The 16945-nt window shown below is 37.2% G+C and overlaps 1 protein-coding gene across 1 annotated transcript; it reads left to right on the forward strand.

The window, feature by feature from the left end:
* The first annotated feature begins 10435 nt into the window (after positions 1 to 10435).
* On the forward strand, positions 10436 to 16739 carry psmc6 (proteasome 26S subunit, ATPase 6). Its single transcript, XM_007252931.4, has 14 exons — positions 10436 to 10582; positions 11249 to 11328; positions 12252 to 12291; positions 12378 to 12430; positions 12951 to 13018; positions 13725 to 13839; positions 13915 to 14002; positions 14464 to 14525; positions 14631 to 14754; positions 15113 to 15174; positions 15306 to 15426; positions 15803 to 15883; positions 15966 to 16037; positions 16308 to 16739. Exons 1-14 carry the CDS (start codon positions 10498 to 10500, stop codon positions 16424 to 16426), a joined length of 1170 nt encoding a protein of 389 aa, XP_007252993.2. The 5' UTR covers positions 10436 to 10497; the 3' UTR covers positions 16427 to 16739.
* Positions 16740 to 16945: the final 206 nt, after the last annotated feature.

Raw genomic sequence — 16945 nt, forward strand, 5'->3', positions numbered from 1 at the left:
TTGTTTTTAGTTAAATTACCATAGTAATTACCCAGAAGTGCCTCTACTTTCTGCGGAGACTGAGAAAAGCATATCTTCCACCTCCAATCCTCACCGTGTTCTACAGAGGGACTGTAGAAAGCATCTTGAGCACCTGCATTACCATCTGCTTTGGGAACTGCAACACTTCAGATCGCAAGACCCTACAGCAGATACTGAGGACAGCTGAGAAGATCATCTGAGTCTCTCTTCCCTCCATCACTGACATCTACACCACACGCTGCATCCGCAAAGCCACCAGCTTTGTGGACAACCCCATCTATCCCTCACACGGACTCTTTGCTCTGATGCCGTCCAGCAGAAGATAAAGGAGCATCTGAGCCTCCACTACCAGACTCTGCAACAGCTTCTTTCACCAGGAAGTCAGACTCCTCAACACACAGAGACGGGCAGTTAAACTGTCTCATCTGCTGTATTTATTGTAGTGTTATAGTTCTATGTTGCACTTTCGTTACACGTTTGCACTTTATGTTGTCTATTGTATTGTTAAATCATGTTGCACCATGGTTTATAACGTAATTGCGTTACACTGTGTACCTGTACTCAGATGTAATGACAATAAAAGCCTCTTGACTTGATGCTATCTGTTCACATCCCTGCTTATTAGCCAGTAGCTGGGGGGTCTGACTTTTGGCTACCACTTTAACCAGTGCTGGCTAAAAGCCACCTGCAGGAGCCATAGTGGACATAAGTGCGTGAGTTTTATTAGAGTGGGCAGCTTTATCTCAGAGAGGTTTACAGAGAGTGCAGCCTCCGTGTGTATGTTGGTGTATGAGACCCAGCTGGTTCCCCTCTCTGTCTCTGTCTGTGCTGCTGTTCCCAGACTGCTGGGGAATAATTAATGACAGAGAGGTCACACACACACACACACAAACAGTGCAGCGAGGCCTGAAGAGTAGAGGCTATATAAACTGCTTACTGTGAGTGAAGAGGGGCAGATTGGAAATAAAGCCAAATGAACACAACCCTGTCATATGTCTCAGGCGACATTTCCCTGTGATTCACAAACAGCTCGTTGGTCAGGTCGCTCGTAAAAAGCCACGGCGAGCCTTCCTTTACATCCACATAACGTCATAATTCCACAACACTGCGTCAGTTACGCAGCAGCAGGACATCAGCTTCAGCAGGGTGACCCCAAACCATTAGTAGTAGTAAAACAGTCTATTCCCAATGACCTCATTCTGGTTACTCACCAAATATCCACAAAATACAGGGTGAGTCAAATATCAGGACTTTCATTTTAGAAACAAAAGGGAAATTAAACTAGCAATGGGCGAGAGGACTATGTTCGAGACAAGGCTGTCATTTTGTTTTGCCACTTTTGACTCATCTTGTATGTCATGTCATGCTGTAGACTGAATGGGTTGAAGCTAAACTGCTGTAGGCTGAATGGGTTGGAGCTAAACTGCTTTAGGCTGAATGGGTTGGAGTTAAACTTCTGTAGACTGAATGGGTTGAAGCTAAACTACTGAAGGCTGAATGGTTGAAGCTACACTACTGTGGGCTGAATGGGTTGAAGCTAAACTGCTGTAGACTGAATAGGTGTTTTTCTGCCTTCTATATTTCTCTGTCTCTTTATCCCAGTCTGTTTTTATGGGCCCTATTTTAGCAAGCAATAGGCGAGCCATCACAAAGAACGTATTAGCGTGTCTTCAGTATCTTAAGTATAGAAAAAATATGCCTTGTGCTACTTAAAATGTGAAAAGGCAGGTACTAACTCTCCTAATTAATCATTGGTGTGTTTTGGCTGCTTGTAGCTTATCACTTGTCATTGCCTTTAAGAGCAAGGTGCGCTCTGATTTTGGTAAATTGCATCTGTGTGTTTTAGCAGAGGAAAATCACCAGCAATGTTATTTTATTCTGTATTCTGTTTATTCTTGCTGTGTGTGTCCTTGTGTGTGTATAATGAGCGGGGTGTGTGCACAGCCCTGCATCTGTGTTGTCAAGACTGCAATGAACGTCTGACTGATCACTGTTGTCTAGGTTATTTTTTATTCAGTGGTGCACCTGTGTTTTCTGATGCCAAAATAGCAATACACCAGAAATTTATCTGAACACACCTCACTTCCAGCAAACCATGCCCATAGGCGTAGATGTACTCATAATCTCCATCACTATTACGCACATACAAGGTGTGAAAATAGACAGTTCACAGGGTGTAAGGTAACAGTGAGCATCGCGACATGCCTTGCACAGGGTGTTGCACAAGACAAGGCTCATAGTATTCTGTGTCTATGTCTTTTTTTGTCTGTCTGTTAGTCAATTTCTCTCTTTCTGTCTTTATGCCTACATCTACATATCTGTCAGCCTTTTTATGTGTCTGTCTACTTGAAGTACAGATTTAAAGTTGTCCATAGAGAATGCAGATTGAAAATGCAATTCAAGGCAAATTACGTAATAAGTCCATAGATGTTAGTTCAGTGTGTAGAGATTGTTTTACATTGCCACACACATCTGTTGAGACTGATTTCCTGTTCCATTGAGCAACCTGAATCGTCTGCTCGCTGGGAAAGGTCCAAACAAATGTCCTCTGTGGAAAAAAAAACTTAATTCATCTATGAGCCATTAAACCAAAAGGTACTGCATGGCTAAAATTGGACCAAATGGTATAATATTACAACCTAACAAGACTATCAAATAAAGTAACCACTATCAGACTTAGGAAAACCCCAAATATGGAGTTATTTTAAAAATAACTAAGATATTTAAACAGGGTGGTTATCCTGAAGTTTACTCTTGTTATTGCCCTGCACTCTGCTTTACCTCAGGAAGCACTCAGGACTGTTTTAAGGGGTTTTACACAATGTAAGGTCAAACGCCCAAGATTGCTCAAGGAGCTTACTCAATAGTGATATTTTAGCATTAAGTCAAAGTTAACAAAAGCAGCAGACGTACGGCCTAATAAGGTGAAACGTGGACAATAGACTACATGTTTAAGCTTGTTTGAGTGAACTGTAGTAAATCCTTTTTTTTGTCAAGTAACTGTCTCTTCACCAAGGCTTCAGGCTCTTAAACCTCTTCCTGGGTGCCACTGCCCATCACTATTGGAATATGTGGGCACACTTTATAACTGTGTGGGTAACACTTTATAATACTGTTCCATAGTTAATAGGTAACTAAGCAGTAACTAATTAATAGTGCTGCATTAACACCTAAATATTTTCTATTAACTACCAGGGAGTACTGAATAATTACTCAGTAGATAGTACTGAACTAATGATTATAGTAGTTCACTATTAACTCCACAATAATTACTGAGACTTACATATCTCCCAGAGAACTACTTACTAATGATGTCTTCTTTATAATAACTACTTATTACTTACTGCTCAAATCAACATTAACTACTGAAAACCCTTACATCCCACCTGGGGAACTATAGATCTAAATCAGTCTACACAAACAATTATTCTATCAGTGGTGATATTAAAGGCATATTTGAGTGACACCATTTGTAGTAGTAGTAACCTTAATTACCTTATTATCATCATTATCTTCCAAATATTAGCAACATATAGTAAAATACTACAGTGTGTCGTAATCTGCTTAAACCCCATTTTTGAAAGAAAAAAAAACTTTATAACGTAATATTATTACATAGTAGACATTATTTATGTTCTCCAGAAGACTCTAAGACTGACTGTACTTAATTTTGTTTTAATGGTCAGTGCTTTAATTTTAAGCACCAACCTTATAAACGTTCATCTTCAGCCTTGCAGTCTCACAGACTTTTAGTGCGCATTATTAGGGTAATTACGGTAATTCCACAGCGCCGGACCGCTAGCCTCTATCAGTGTGTTTATCTGCTGCTGCAGGTTATTCAGTGGTGATATTAAAATCAGTGACACCACTTATCATATATTAACCTTACTTACCTTAGTATGCTCAATATCTTCCAAATGTTAGACACACTGAAATGTGCAGCAGTCTGCTTAACCCCCATTTTTTGTAATGTTCTGTCAGTGTGTTACAGGTGTTTATTCTAAACCTGTGCTCTTCTTCAGTCCTCCTGGAGATGTGCTCAGTAGAAGTGATGGCTCACATACAGCTTTACTGTAGGCTGTGTCCAACATCCTTATTCTGGGGGAAATCATGTTTAAATGAATAAATATTTGTGTTAGATAACAAACTAGGCATCCCTGTGTTCTTCATAGATAATGAATAAGGGGTCCCTGTCTTCTTTTTTCGGGAGTTAACAGCAGCACATGGTAACCCATTACTAATTACTGAGGAGTTACTGTGTTCTTCTTTAGGAGTTACTGTAGATCATGTCACAGTATTATAAAGGGAAATATACATTATTAATAATAATAATAATAATAATAATAACACACATTTAACCTAGTTAACTAACACACACACATTTAAACTAGCTAACACAATTAACCTAGCTAACACACACACACATTTCCCCTAGCTAACTTAGCTTGCTAACTAACACACATATAACCTAGCTAACTAACACACATATAACCTAGCTAACTAACACACACGCATTTAACTTGCTAACACACATATAACCTAGCTAACTAACCCACACATAAAAGTTAACCTAGCTAGCAAACGAACACACATAACCTAGCTAACTAACACACATTTAAACTAGCTAACTAACACACACATAACCTAGTTAACTTAGCTGGCTAACGCTAACTACACACACAACTTTGCTAACTTAGCTAGCTAACACACATCCTAAAGCTGGTTAACAACCCACAAAGCTCACAGAGTCTCTCTTAATCCTCCTCCAGCAGCAGCAGCAGCACAGCAGAGAATTTACACGAAGGACCAGGAGAGCTGCGTCCGCTGTGAAATTACCGTAATTACCCTAATAGTGCACAGTTAAATAAATCTCTGTGAGACTGCAAACGCTGAAGATGTACTTTTATAAGGCTGATACCTAGTATTAAAGCAATGATTGTTACATTATTACAGTCTTACAGTCATTCTTAGAGTCTGAGATGCCTTCTGGAGAACTTTCATCAAGGTCTTCTATGCAATAATATTACGTTATAATGTTGCTTTTTTATTCCAAAAATTATTGTTATGCAGAGTAATACACACTGAAGTATTTTACTATATGTTGCTAATATTTGGAAGTAACTGAGGATAATAAGGTAATTAAGGTTACCACTACTACAAATGGTGTCACTTGCTTAATTCAAATATGCCTTTAATTAATATGCATTTAATTAAATTAAATATGCCTGATTTAGATCTATAGTTCCCCAGGTGGGATGTAAGGGTTTTCAGTAATTAATGTTGATTTGAGAAGTAATTAATTAGTAATTAATGGATAGTTATTATAAAGAAGACATCATTAGTAAGTAGTTCTCTGGGAGATATGTAAGTCTCAGTAATTATTGTGGAGTTAATAGTGAACTACTATAATCATTAGTTCAGTACTATCTACTGAGTAATTATTCAGTACTCCCTGGTAGTTAATAGAAAATATTTAGGTGTTAATGCAGCACTATTAATTAGTTACTGCTTAGTTACTGCTTAGTTACCTATTAACTATGGAACAGTATTATAAAGTGTTACCACTGTGTGTATATGCTCAATATTGTGCTTGTGCACTGCGTGGATGGAAGTCAAATTCCATCTATGTCCAACACGAAAGCTCATTGTGGTTGTTTTGTCTTGTCTTCTGTCTAAGAATCTACTAGATTTTGAGATTGTGGAGCATTGTTTTGACTGCTTTCTTTGATAAGCATTAGTGAGTTCAGGATGTTGGATGATCACCACTCTACCTGATCCCCAGCTCCCCAACTCACCCATTCCAAAAGTATGGATGAAGCTAAACAGCTCAATACTGCAGGTTTTTACCCCTTCAAAATTATCTCTACACACTTGCTCTAGGTCCCACAAGGCCTCATTATTGATGTTTTGGTAACAAAAAAAAAAAACATATAGGTATTATGTTCTATTTAAAGGTGAATTAAATAATTTAATATAGATATGCAAACATTAAAATATATATTGTAATTCTTCTTGATATCTGATTGTTAAGATATAAAATGACTGGATTTCTGCATATTCTTTGTTCAGGAAAGGAATTCATGAGGAATTGACCAAAATCCAAAGCAATCCAGGACAGACTGGGAGGAGTTTTGTCTCTCATGCATAAGTGGATGAAGGTATGTGTGTGTTGAAGGTGTTTTTATTAATGTTCCTGCTGGTGATAACCTGTTCTAAAAATGAAAGATTATGCAAGACTTCTTTAGAAACATTAAGGCATTGCAGCTAAACACACACACACACACACACACATTTTTTTGTTGGAAAGCTACATATCTTTAATCAGCAATTGTTGAAACTATTAATATTTGTTTATTCATTAAAGAAACACCTATAAAGTATAACGATAGTGAACTTTGATAAAAATGCTGTGATCATGGTTTAAATAAAGAATAATGATAAAGTGTCTGTCAGTTGTAGCTGCAGAACAGTTTTGCGATTGTAAATGTGTTTTAGTGTTAGTATTCCTGCATCTCTGGTTTCCTCACTTCCCTGTTCTAGGTGTCATATGGTCACATGAATTGTCACATTTTATTTTGTTCTAGTACAGGGGATCTTCAGAGTGTGGTTAAGTTTGCGCAATTATTACTTCTACTGTTTTAACTAAATTAAAGCATGGTTTCCCAGACAGGTATTAAGCTTGTTCCTGGACTAAATTTTCTTTTGTCAGGACTAGTCTTAATCCCTGTCTAGCCCTAAATGTGTAAAAAGGTACAGACAGACGAGACAGTTTAACAGACAGGACGGTGCAGTACCGATACAGTATAATGAAAATTCCAGTGAGGATAAGGTGTAGAGATATGTAAAATACTGCTATATATAGAACATACATGATCACAGCAGTTACTGGGGTAAAGCGAGTTACTGTGTGCTGAGTGTGTGTGTGTAGAGTAAAATAAGCTGTTGCAGAGTCTGGTAGTGGGGGCTCTGTGAGTTGAGGTGTCTGACTGCCTGGTGGAAGAAGCTGTGCAGATCCAGCTGTGATTGGATCGTCCACAACGCTGGTGGCTTTGCGGATGCAGCGTGTGGTGTAGATCTCAGTGATGGAGGGGAGAGAGACTCTGATGATGATTTTCTCAGCTGTCCTCACTATCCGCTGTAGGGTCTTGCAATCTGTTATGTTGTAGTTCCCAAACCAGACGGTAATGCAGGTCCTCAACATGCTTTCTACAGTTTCTCTGTAGAAGATGATGAACATAGAACCATATGTAAAAGGCTACCTGCTTCTGAATGATCATATTGCGGCTCGGTGTGTTGATAAGGGCTGAGGCATAAAGTTTTTTATGATGTTCACAGTCTGTTTTTGAGAGGCACAATTGTAACCCTTTTTTCGCATTTTATAATTGATATTGTTTATGTTTTGATTATATTTTTCAAGAACAAACAAGACACAAAGCATTTAAATGTATTTGATTGAAAGACTTTTCAATGAAAATGAATCAGTCTCTGTGCATATTTTTATTTAATATTTTTATATAAAAATATGACTTTAGAACTACAGCATTAAGCCAATAACAGCTTTGACTAATGCCAGAAATATTAAGACTAGATTCTTGAAGGTTTTTGTTGAACCTCAAAAGTCATATCATATTAATCAATGAATGAATGAATTAATTAATTTTTTAGTTTAAAAAAATATTAATTTCCATTTGTATGTTTTTTTATTTTAATTTCAAATCATGTCTTGTCCAGATAGTGTTCTTTAGTGTTTGTCACTCTAGACCCATAATTGGAAAACATTAGCAGGACATCAGTTCCAGACATTACCAAAAAGTGAAGGCAGATGGTGTTCTCTGAGGAAATGACACAGCTGAGGAAGAGTGCGGTAAGTAATAAATGGGAAAAATCCCTTTAGTGATTTTCTAAGAGCTTGGACCTGCCCAGGCACACATCACACAGGGGGATACAGCAGAATACAGTTAAATAAATTACTGCAGTGGATTAGTCATTCTGTGGATACAATGCTATTATCATCATCAGCAAATACAGCCTAAAACCCAATAAGTAGTGAAATAACATGTGGGTTTACATTAGAATTAAATAGAACTGGTCAGACTGGATCATACAGGAAAGGCTAATCCAGGGTGGTAAATCTGGATATTGTTATTTTCTCTAGTAGGAATGAGTTACTTGTAGAATATCTGAAACACTTCCACTTTCTAAAACTCGACTTCATTCGAATCTGATTCATACAAATGTGACTTCAATGGAACATACATATGCATAGCTGTGCTGGCAGTTAAAAAAAAACATTTACATATTAACAATCAGTTTGGTTTATTTAGGGGTTCAATTACTTCTGTTAGTAAAACCTAATCCAGTCAAGTAATCATAGAAAGTTCAGTTTATTTTAGTTTAGTTCAATTTCAGTAGTTTACTAGATCAGCTCATTGAGTTCTATTGTTTTCAGATGGTTCATTTCAGAGTCAGTTTAAGTCAAGTCAGTTCATGTTTCCTGACATAATCAATTGCCTAATTTACAGTGTCCTATTTAAAATGACTAATATACATATTAATATAACTTGTGGGGAAAGAACAATGTGTATATAAGAAAAACACAAGAGTTATAGAAAACTCTTATGGCCTAAAATGTTATAATTTTGCAGTCATGTACATTTACTCTGTTAGGCTGGGATCAGTTTAGTTATAATCAGTTTAGGTTAATTTTATTGAGTCAAGCATCCATTTCCCCACTGTATGTTTCTGGATCCTCTGAATTACAGGCTCATTAATTAGTCATTTTATGTAACAACAACATGAAAGGCAATGCAGACTCAATGAGCTGTACACACACAGTTCTCGTCTCAAACACAAATGTTTAGAAACTGTAAAGAGCAGAACTGTGTTCAAAGCTGTTTGTCCAGCAGACAGAGAGAAACAACAGCCCACTGTGTGGACTAGAACAGCAGGATTCCACAGAGCTTACAGTGTGAAACAGGAACAATGCAAAAGAATTGAAAAGTGTTAACAGGAAAGTTTAAAAATGACACGGTAACTGACGTCAGGCACTTAAAAAAGGGGGAGCCAATCAGTTGTGAGATAAGCAGCACTCCCATAGAGGCTGCTAAAAAATAAAAGTAAAAAGTTATACTATTTTTATATAAATGGAAGTTTGTCTTTTATAAACAAAAAATAAACACAAATAAAGTATGTGGCTAAACATAATATTTTAACAACAAATATAACGCATGAATATATGTTGACATGAATATAAAATAAATGTGTTTATGTGGAATTAAAGGAGCAGGTTCAGTAAGGTAGCTGCAGTCATTAGGTGTTTCATCATGAGGGACAAAGCAAAACCCATGGAGCTCCCGAAAAAAATCCTACTTGTTCAATGACGTGACTCAAGATCTTTAGGGGGTGGGAGGGTCACACCTAAGTTTTTTTTCCCTCAAACTAATTATATTTTAAGACAATTATGAGGGAGGAAATCAGGGAATTACCAACTCTGGCCTTTAGATAAAACCAATACACTAATCATCATATTCGAAAACCCACTTATCCTAGCTGACCACTAACCTCAATAGATATTAAGTCCAGCTTAAATGTTGTGCCTGCAAAGTTATGAACCATGTTTTAAAGAGGAACAGACTGTTTCAGAGGAAGATATATATATGTTCTGACACGGCTTTCTGGAGAACTACATGGATAAGCATTTATTCATCTGGTGTTTGGAGTGGCATAAACACCCAATGCATTCACCTTGATCTGTGAAACCGTAGCTGTTCTTAAATAAGAAAGAATAGCTCTGATTTATCAGTGCAGTTCTTCCTCTGCACTGTTTTAAAACAATGGTTAAATTGCACTCTGGTCTAACAGCGAGCGCTTTGCCTTTAATACTAAGGTTAAGAAGATGAAAATGAATGGCGTGTTGGTGCCATCTAAAGGCCAGAGCGGGTAAAGCAGCTGAGTTTTTTTTATCCCAAGAACTCCTACAAAAAAACATTCGAGTCAGAGCATTATTTTACATTTTTGCAATATTTTTTTTCCATCCATGTAAAATCCTTTGTATATCCTTATATCCTTTCAGAGGTTCCGTAAAACAATTCAACAGCACAGCTGGTCTGTGTATATACAATAAATATATAAATATAAATATATGATATTATTATTATATGATATTATTATTATTATTATTATTATTATTATATATTTTTTTGCTTTACAATAGCAGAGACACTGCAGTGAGAGAACACAAACAATATTGAGAAGTCTGTTAACTGAAGAATACAGTGTTGCAAACTAATGAATTAACACCACAAACTTATTAATACGAATCTTTTTTTCAACCCTTTAATTAATTGATTAGAACAGCTCTCAAAGGTTTACCTGAAAGAACCGATTCAAAGAATCGACTCATTCCCGTGCGACACATCACTAGCTAGCTGGCTAAAGCTAGTACAGCAGCAGCAGCAGTAGTATCGCAGGGGGATCATGGCTGACAGCAGGGAGAAGGGACTACAGGACTATAGGAAGAAATTACTGGAGCATAAAGAGATCGATGGGCGTCTGAAGGAGTGTGAGTGATCTATCTGAGGTTTTTGTTCCTGAGTTTAATCTTTAATCGTCTCTTCTGGCTCATTTCGGCTTCTGTTAGTTTGAATCGGCAGTCAGGCTCAAGTCGCTTTGTCATGCAGGAGTATGCGGCGTTAGCGTTAGCCTAGCTGAACACCCGTATTTCGACAAGTCCCGCCCCTTTCGCCTTCGGGATTGGCTAATTAGAAACTACGTCCTGAGCTATGATTGGCTAGTAGGTCCAAATCACACACAGTTTACCAATCGCAGGGTGCGAGGGATGGGATTTATCGGAATACGGGTGGGGAAAAAAAAGCTAGTGAACTAGAACAGTTTTACTAGCTAGCTGGCTAACCTAGCTAACAAACAAACAACCAATAAACTCGGTTTTAAATGGCTTAAGGGTGTAATACTGTTCTCTGATTATTATAAAAACCTAGATCAAATTGGGATTCAACACAATCTACCCGTTTTCTTTGGTGTTCTTTCTAATGTTAGTTTGGTTAGCTACTAGCTTAGCTTTCTAGCTTAGCCGACCGAGGTAGTTAACTGTTACCGGCTAACGCAACACTACACAGATAGAGACTTTAGACTAGCTAGTGTAAATTGTTTTTCCAGGACAAACGTGTGACTGAAATATCTTTACTGTAAACATTGTTTTATGTTTTAGTGAGGGAGCAGCTGAAGGAGCTCACCAAGCAGTATGAGAAGTCTGAGAATGACCTGAAGGCTCTGCAGAGTGTTGGTCAGGTAGGATGACAAATGAGTTATTTACATTATCCATAACTTCCATCTTTATTTTTTTTTATTATTTACAGAATGTTCACATTATTTAAACCACTATAGGTGTGTAACCTACTGTAGCTATGTTTTTGACTTCACAATATGCACAGCCTCTTATTTAGGTAAATTACTTTAAAAAGATTTCCAGTGTGAAGTGGATTTGTGCTGCAGTTAAACATGTAGCATAGGCCACTTCTGTTAACCTCCAGCTTTCCGAAATACAGTGCTTTCAGCTGATGCTCCCAGCAGGCTTAAAATCTCTGTTCTTACACAAGTATCAAGCTCAGAATAGCTTAACACTTCACTGGTATAATTCTGAAGGTGCTGGCACTGAGAGCTTTGCCAGCACACAGGTAGTTGATTAAAAACACTGTTGATTATGTAAAATTTGTAATTTCTTTGCATGGGTAATGTTATGCCCCCATCACTAGCATTTTAAGCCTTTTTGGAACATCAGCTTAAAGTGCTGTATTCCGGATAGCTGTGGGCTAGTTCACAAAAGTTCGTACTCATTATTTTTTACTACACCCCAAGTCTATTTCACACTGGATTTTCCCTTTATAATCGCTACATTAATTTTAATTTCCACACTTGGAGGACTGTTATTGATTACATAGCATTTACAAACCTCAATGGTTTTAATTGTTTGCAGTATATCTTATTTTTTGTTCTGTTTTTACAATTGTAAGTGTATGCAAAGCACTTACAGGACCCTTAGTATTTACAGTATATAAACTTCTATCAATTGTACAATACTTGTATTTCTTAATCTAATAGGAGGAGCAAATCTTTTTAAACTTGGCTACCTTAAAAATTAATGATATATCCAATAAAAACTGCATACAGTATACTAATATTATCGAAATATTTGTGTATTTCGTTCTTTTTAGATTGTTGGGGAGGTATTAAAACAGCTGACTGAGGAAAAGTGTAAGTGTTTTTAATTTACTCAGTATGTTGATTAATTTTGTCTTACCATTTTCAGAAAGTTAATCAGATTGTATTTGTCTTTGCAGTTATTGTAAAAGCTACCAATGGACCTCGATATGTGGTTGGCTGCCGGAGACAGGTAAGAGGCACCATATTGTAGTAAACATTTACTATTAAAGAACTGTTGCACAGGGTGAGACCTCCACAGTGCTTATATCAGGTCCTTTGTTTTGGGGTCATGAATAAATTTGACTCCTGCAGCATTTTAAACTTGAAAACTAGAGTTTATCTGGAGAAACAAAGTTTCTCATAATTTCTTAGCTTTTACTGATTGAGCTACAATGCTGTAATAGCCTTGGAAAGACAAAATTACAAGCATTTGTTTACTGATAATGTCCTGAGATTATTATCCTACATACATATGCATTGCTTTAAAGTACTACTGACAAAGTTGTGCAAAAAAAAATACTATTTTTCTATTCTATTTGTCTAATTAGTGCACACGTAAAATCTTCGTAACTTTTTGTGGTTTTCTCTTCACACTTAAGTCCTTCCTGTTTAGTTAAGCTTGCGGTTGCTATTTAACAGAAGGGCGATTTGAACTACATGACGACTGCATGCTTACCTTTTTTTTTCCTAACACACTTCATCTGTTACAGCTGGACAAAACCAAGCTAAAGCCTGGAACCAGAGTGGCTCTGGACATGACCACACTCACCATCATGAGGTGAGCAGATGACCTGGGCAAAACACTGCCAAACAATTGCTTTACTAACTCTAAAAGTAGCACCCTGCCAAAGTTGATCCCCCTTATGTCCAAATTTGTTGGGGTGAATAATTAGTGTACATGAATAGACTGATCTGCAAAAGGCATAATATGTAACATGAAACATCCTTTTTGATTTGTTGGATAGACCTTAACAAGCTAAGGCTTGTTCAGATTTATTTATAGCAAATTTTATTCTGATTAATAAATCAAATAATTGATTCCCACAAAGCAGATGAAGTCTTTTAAATAGTTAATAGTTTATAATGCAATTAAAAAATGACTGTTAAGAACGGTGAAGGTCAAGTGGAACCAAGTGAACTTGTAGAGGGAATTGGTGGTAGCATTGCTAGAAAGGCAAATCAAACCCCCTTTTGACTGTAAAATGCTTTTATTTAGCAGACCCTGAAGTGGTGAAGCACTTTCTACTTCATGGAGTCATCCCCATGTCAACCCCTTTCCATAAAATTCAGAATCATATATGATTTTTTTTTTTTAATGGAACGTCTAATCAAGGCAGTCCTGTGGATTGTAAATTTTTGTTTGGAGAAAATTCTGTGTAATTTTATTAAAGAATCACATTCCAAATGATAACATGGGTAGATTTGTCATGAACCATTTCTTTAAGAGTTGCTCCACTTGACCATTTTGTTCCACTCATTTCCAGATATTTGCCACGTGAGGTCGACCCTCTGGTGTACAACATGTCGCATGAAGACCCAGGCAGCGTGTCGTATTCAGAGATTGGTGGACTGTCTGAGCAGATCCGCGAGCTCAGAGAGGTGCGTTTGTCTTCAGTGTGGAAATAAGCAGCTGTAAGGGTCTGAAGGTGTGAGTGACGCTATGTTCTTTTTCAGGTGATCGAACTGCCACTGACCAATCCTGAGCTCTTTCAGCGTGTGGGCATCATTCCCCCTAAGGGGTGCCTGCTGTATGGACCTCCAGGTACCTGCCTTATTATAATCATATATTTTAAATAGTAATTGAGCAGTTAATAAATAATCATTGTATAATAGTTAATTGTTGCAAACATTCTGGTGTGTATATTACATCTCAAATTATGAGAATGGTCAGTCATGGCTGTCAAGTTATAATTTTGTAATGTAAGGCATTATTAAATTCTATGCAAACTAAGTTAGAAAAGACTATGGCCTTTAAAACAGGTTAAAGTTTATAGTATATATGATGACAAAGTTCAATAGGTAACGGGTGACTAATGAGGAATCTCTAGCCTGTAACCTGACCTGTTGTTCAGGCCTTATCTGTCTGTCTGCTTTGTGTTGATGGGGAGGGGGAGTGGACTTGCTGATGATAATGTGACATGAAAAAATACTACATAATATTTAACTAAATATTAAATATTTTAAAGACTGAATTAACATATAATGAGTCTCTTTTATTAACAGGTACTGGAAAGACCCTTCTAGCTCGTGCTGTGGCCAGTCAGCTGGACTGCAATTTCTTAAAGGTAATTGAGCAAGATTTAAATTTCATTTAAATTACATTTCCTTTTGGGGTTTTAATGGAAAACTGTCCTGTTCAGCCAAAAAGTCAATGACTGATGTTTCTGCAGGTGGTGTCCAGCTCTATTGTTGATAAATACATTGGTGAGAGTGCCAGGCTGATCAGAGAAATGTTCAACTATGCTCGGGACCACCAGCCATGCATCATCTTCATGGATGAAATCGACGCCATTGGTAATATAACCTCTCAGTTACTAACTATTATCCAACACTGTCGCACCATCCCAGAATAGCATACATCACCATGGTTTGAAGTAATGTTTATGTTACCGTAAAAAAAAGTGAGCATTCATGAAGTGGAAAAAGCTAATGAGACTTGATGCATAAAAATGTTTTTGAAAGTAACCACTTGCTCCCTGTGGACTATTTGGTTTCAAATTCTCTGAAGTCTTCTAAAAGACACTTGCTTAGCAACAGGAATATTCCTATGAATCTCAGTACCTCTAAAACTTTAGGTCAAGATCACAGTATGACTCCAGTACAAGTACAGAGCAAGAGAAATTGACATTTAGTTTTTTGTATGTTTATCAAGGGGGTCGCCGCTTTTCTGAGGGAACCTCTGCAGATAGAGAGATCCAAAGGACACTTATGGAGGTAGGCTGTACTCATAATTGACTTTAAATTGTCATTCCAGTATATACAACACAAACCGTCTGGATTACATTAATACTATACTGTGCCTTCAGAGGATCAGGGCTGAAATGTAAATTCTGTTTTCTTTTTAGCTTTTGAATCAAATGGATGGCTTTGACACTCTGCATAGAGTGAAGATGATCATGGCCACCAACCGCCCTGACACACTGGACCCAGCTCTGCTGCGACCCGGCAGACTGGACAGGAAGATCCGTAAGTCCCTTGTTCAGTCTTTGCTCCACAGATCAATTAAACGTCAGATTCCATCTCATACTCGCTTTAGATCCACTTTGTTTACTGTACTTGTACTTTTGTTTAGATGTGCCACATTTTCAGATTTATGTTATAAAAAGACAAACATGACTGATCTCTGACAACAGATGCAGTCAATCAACTAACATGCGTTTGAAATCTGATGTGTGCTTCTTTAGTTTAGAGTGGGAGATGCTATGCTAACATTAACAAGCACCTAACTTGGACTATAAACAATTTTAATTTCGTAAAAGTCACATAAGCAACTTAAACAAGCTAAAATGTAGTCTTTCCTGCTGCTGTGCTCATTTAAATATTTTTTGTTTGTTTTTGACAGACATCGAGCTGCCCAATGAACAGGCCCGTCTAGACATCCTAAAGATCCACTCTGGACCCATCACCAAGCATGGAGACATAGGTGAGTTTATACTCAAAGAGACCATTATCAGATATGCTTCAATCAACACCCTTTTAAATGATCTCATCTGCTGTTTCCTCAGATTATGAAGCCATCGTCAAGCTCTCGGACGGTTTCAATGGAGCTGACTTGCGAAATGTCTGCACTGAGGCTGGTACGGAACTGTCAGGCACACTAAAATATCGACATAAGTAGTGATTTTCTATAAAGCTTCCAAGATATTTTAATATTTTAAGTTTTATTGTAGAGAAACTGACCAAAACTTGGTGCAAATAAGGTTAAACATAAAATTCACTTATCATAGTAAAGTGTGCTTTGTGAATCCAGTCAATAATCAAAATTAAGTTTTTGTTGCAGTTATTATTAGATTATGCTGTAAGGCAAATGTGTTCAGTGTTTGATGTGTTTCTGTGTTTAATTGCAGGAATGTTTGCCATTCGTGCTGACCGTGATTACGTAACTCAGGAGGATTTTATGAAGGCTGTGCGGAAAGTGGCAGATTCGAAGAAGCTGGAATCCAAGCTGGACTATAAGCCTGTATAAAATATTTACGTGAGATCACAGCCGGTGGATGTTATGGAGACCATTCAGTACTTTTTGTTACTCTTAGTTGCAGAAGATCTTTTTTTTGTGAACTGTTGACCAGGGGCTTTTCTGATTATTACTGTCTCAATTAGTGTTACCATCCAGTGAGCTCAGCTGTAGGGAAACATATGTAGTCCAATACATCGACTGTTGGCCAAATATACAGGTCTTGAAAATTATAATACCAATTAGAACAATTTATATCACTATTATAAATAAGAGATGTTCCTTCCTGCCTTGTTATACATCATTAAAGTTTCATACTGAGTGAGTTAATTTGGTGATGTGTAATTTTTGGTGGCTCATTTCATAAAAAAAAATCTTTGAGTCAACATTATTAACATTGTAAATCTACAGTTTAAAGACATTGTAAAGCAGCAAGTCATTATTTTGCTATGTTCCAAGTACAGAGCCATTTACATATCCACCTGTTTAGCCTAGTGTAGGCCCCCCTTCCCCATTCAAATTGTATATAAT

The sequence above is a fragment of the Astyanax mexicanus genome, chromosome 1 (genome assembly GCF_023375975.1).
Source record: "Astyanax mexicanus isolate ESR-SI-001 chromosome 1, AstMex3_surface, whole genome shotgun sequence".
NCBI lineage: Eukaryota > Metazoa > Chordata > Actinopteri > Characiformes > Acestrorhamphidae > Astyanax > Astyanax mexicanus.

Coding starts and splice junctions, on each gene's coding strand:
- psmc6 (XM_007252931.4), top strand. CDS start 10,498: ATGGCTGACAGCAGGGAGAAGGGACTACAGGACTATAGGAAGAAATTA. Junction 13,019..13,724: donor ACCACACTCACCATCATGAG/GTGAGCAGATGA, acceptor ACTCATTTCCAG/ATATTTGCCACGTGAGGTCG. Junction 15,427..15,802: donor CAGACTGGACAGGAAGATCC/GTAAGTCCCTTG, acceptor TGTTTTTGACAG/ACATCGAGCTGCCCAATGAA.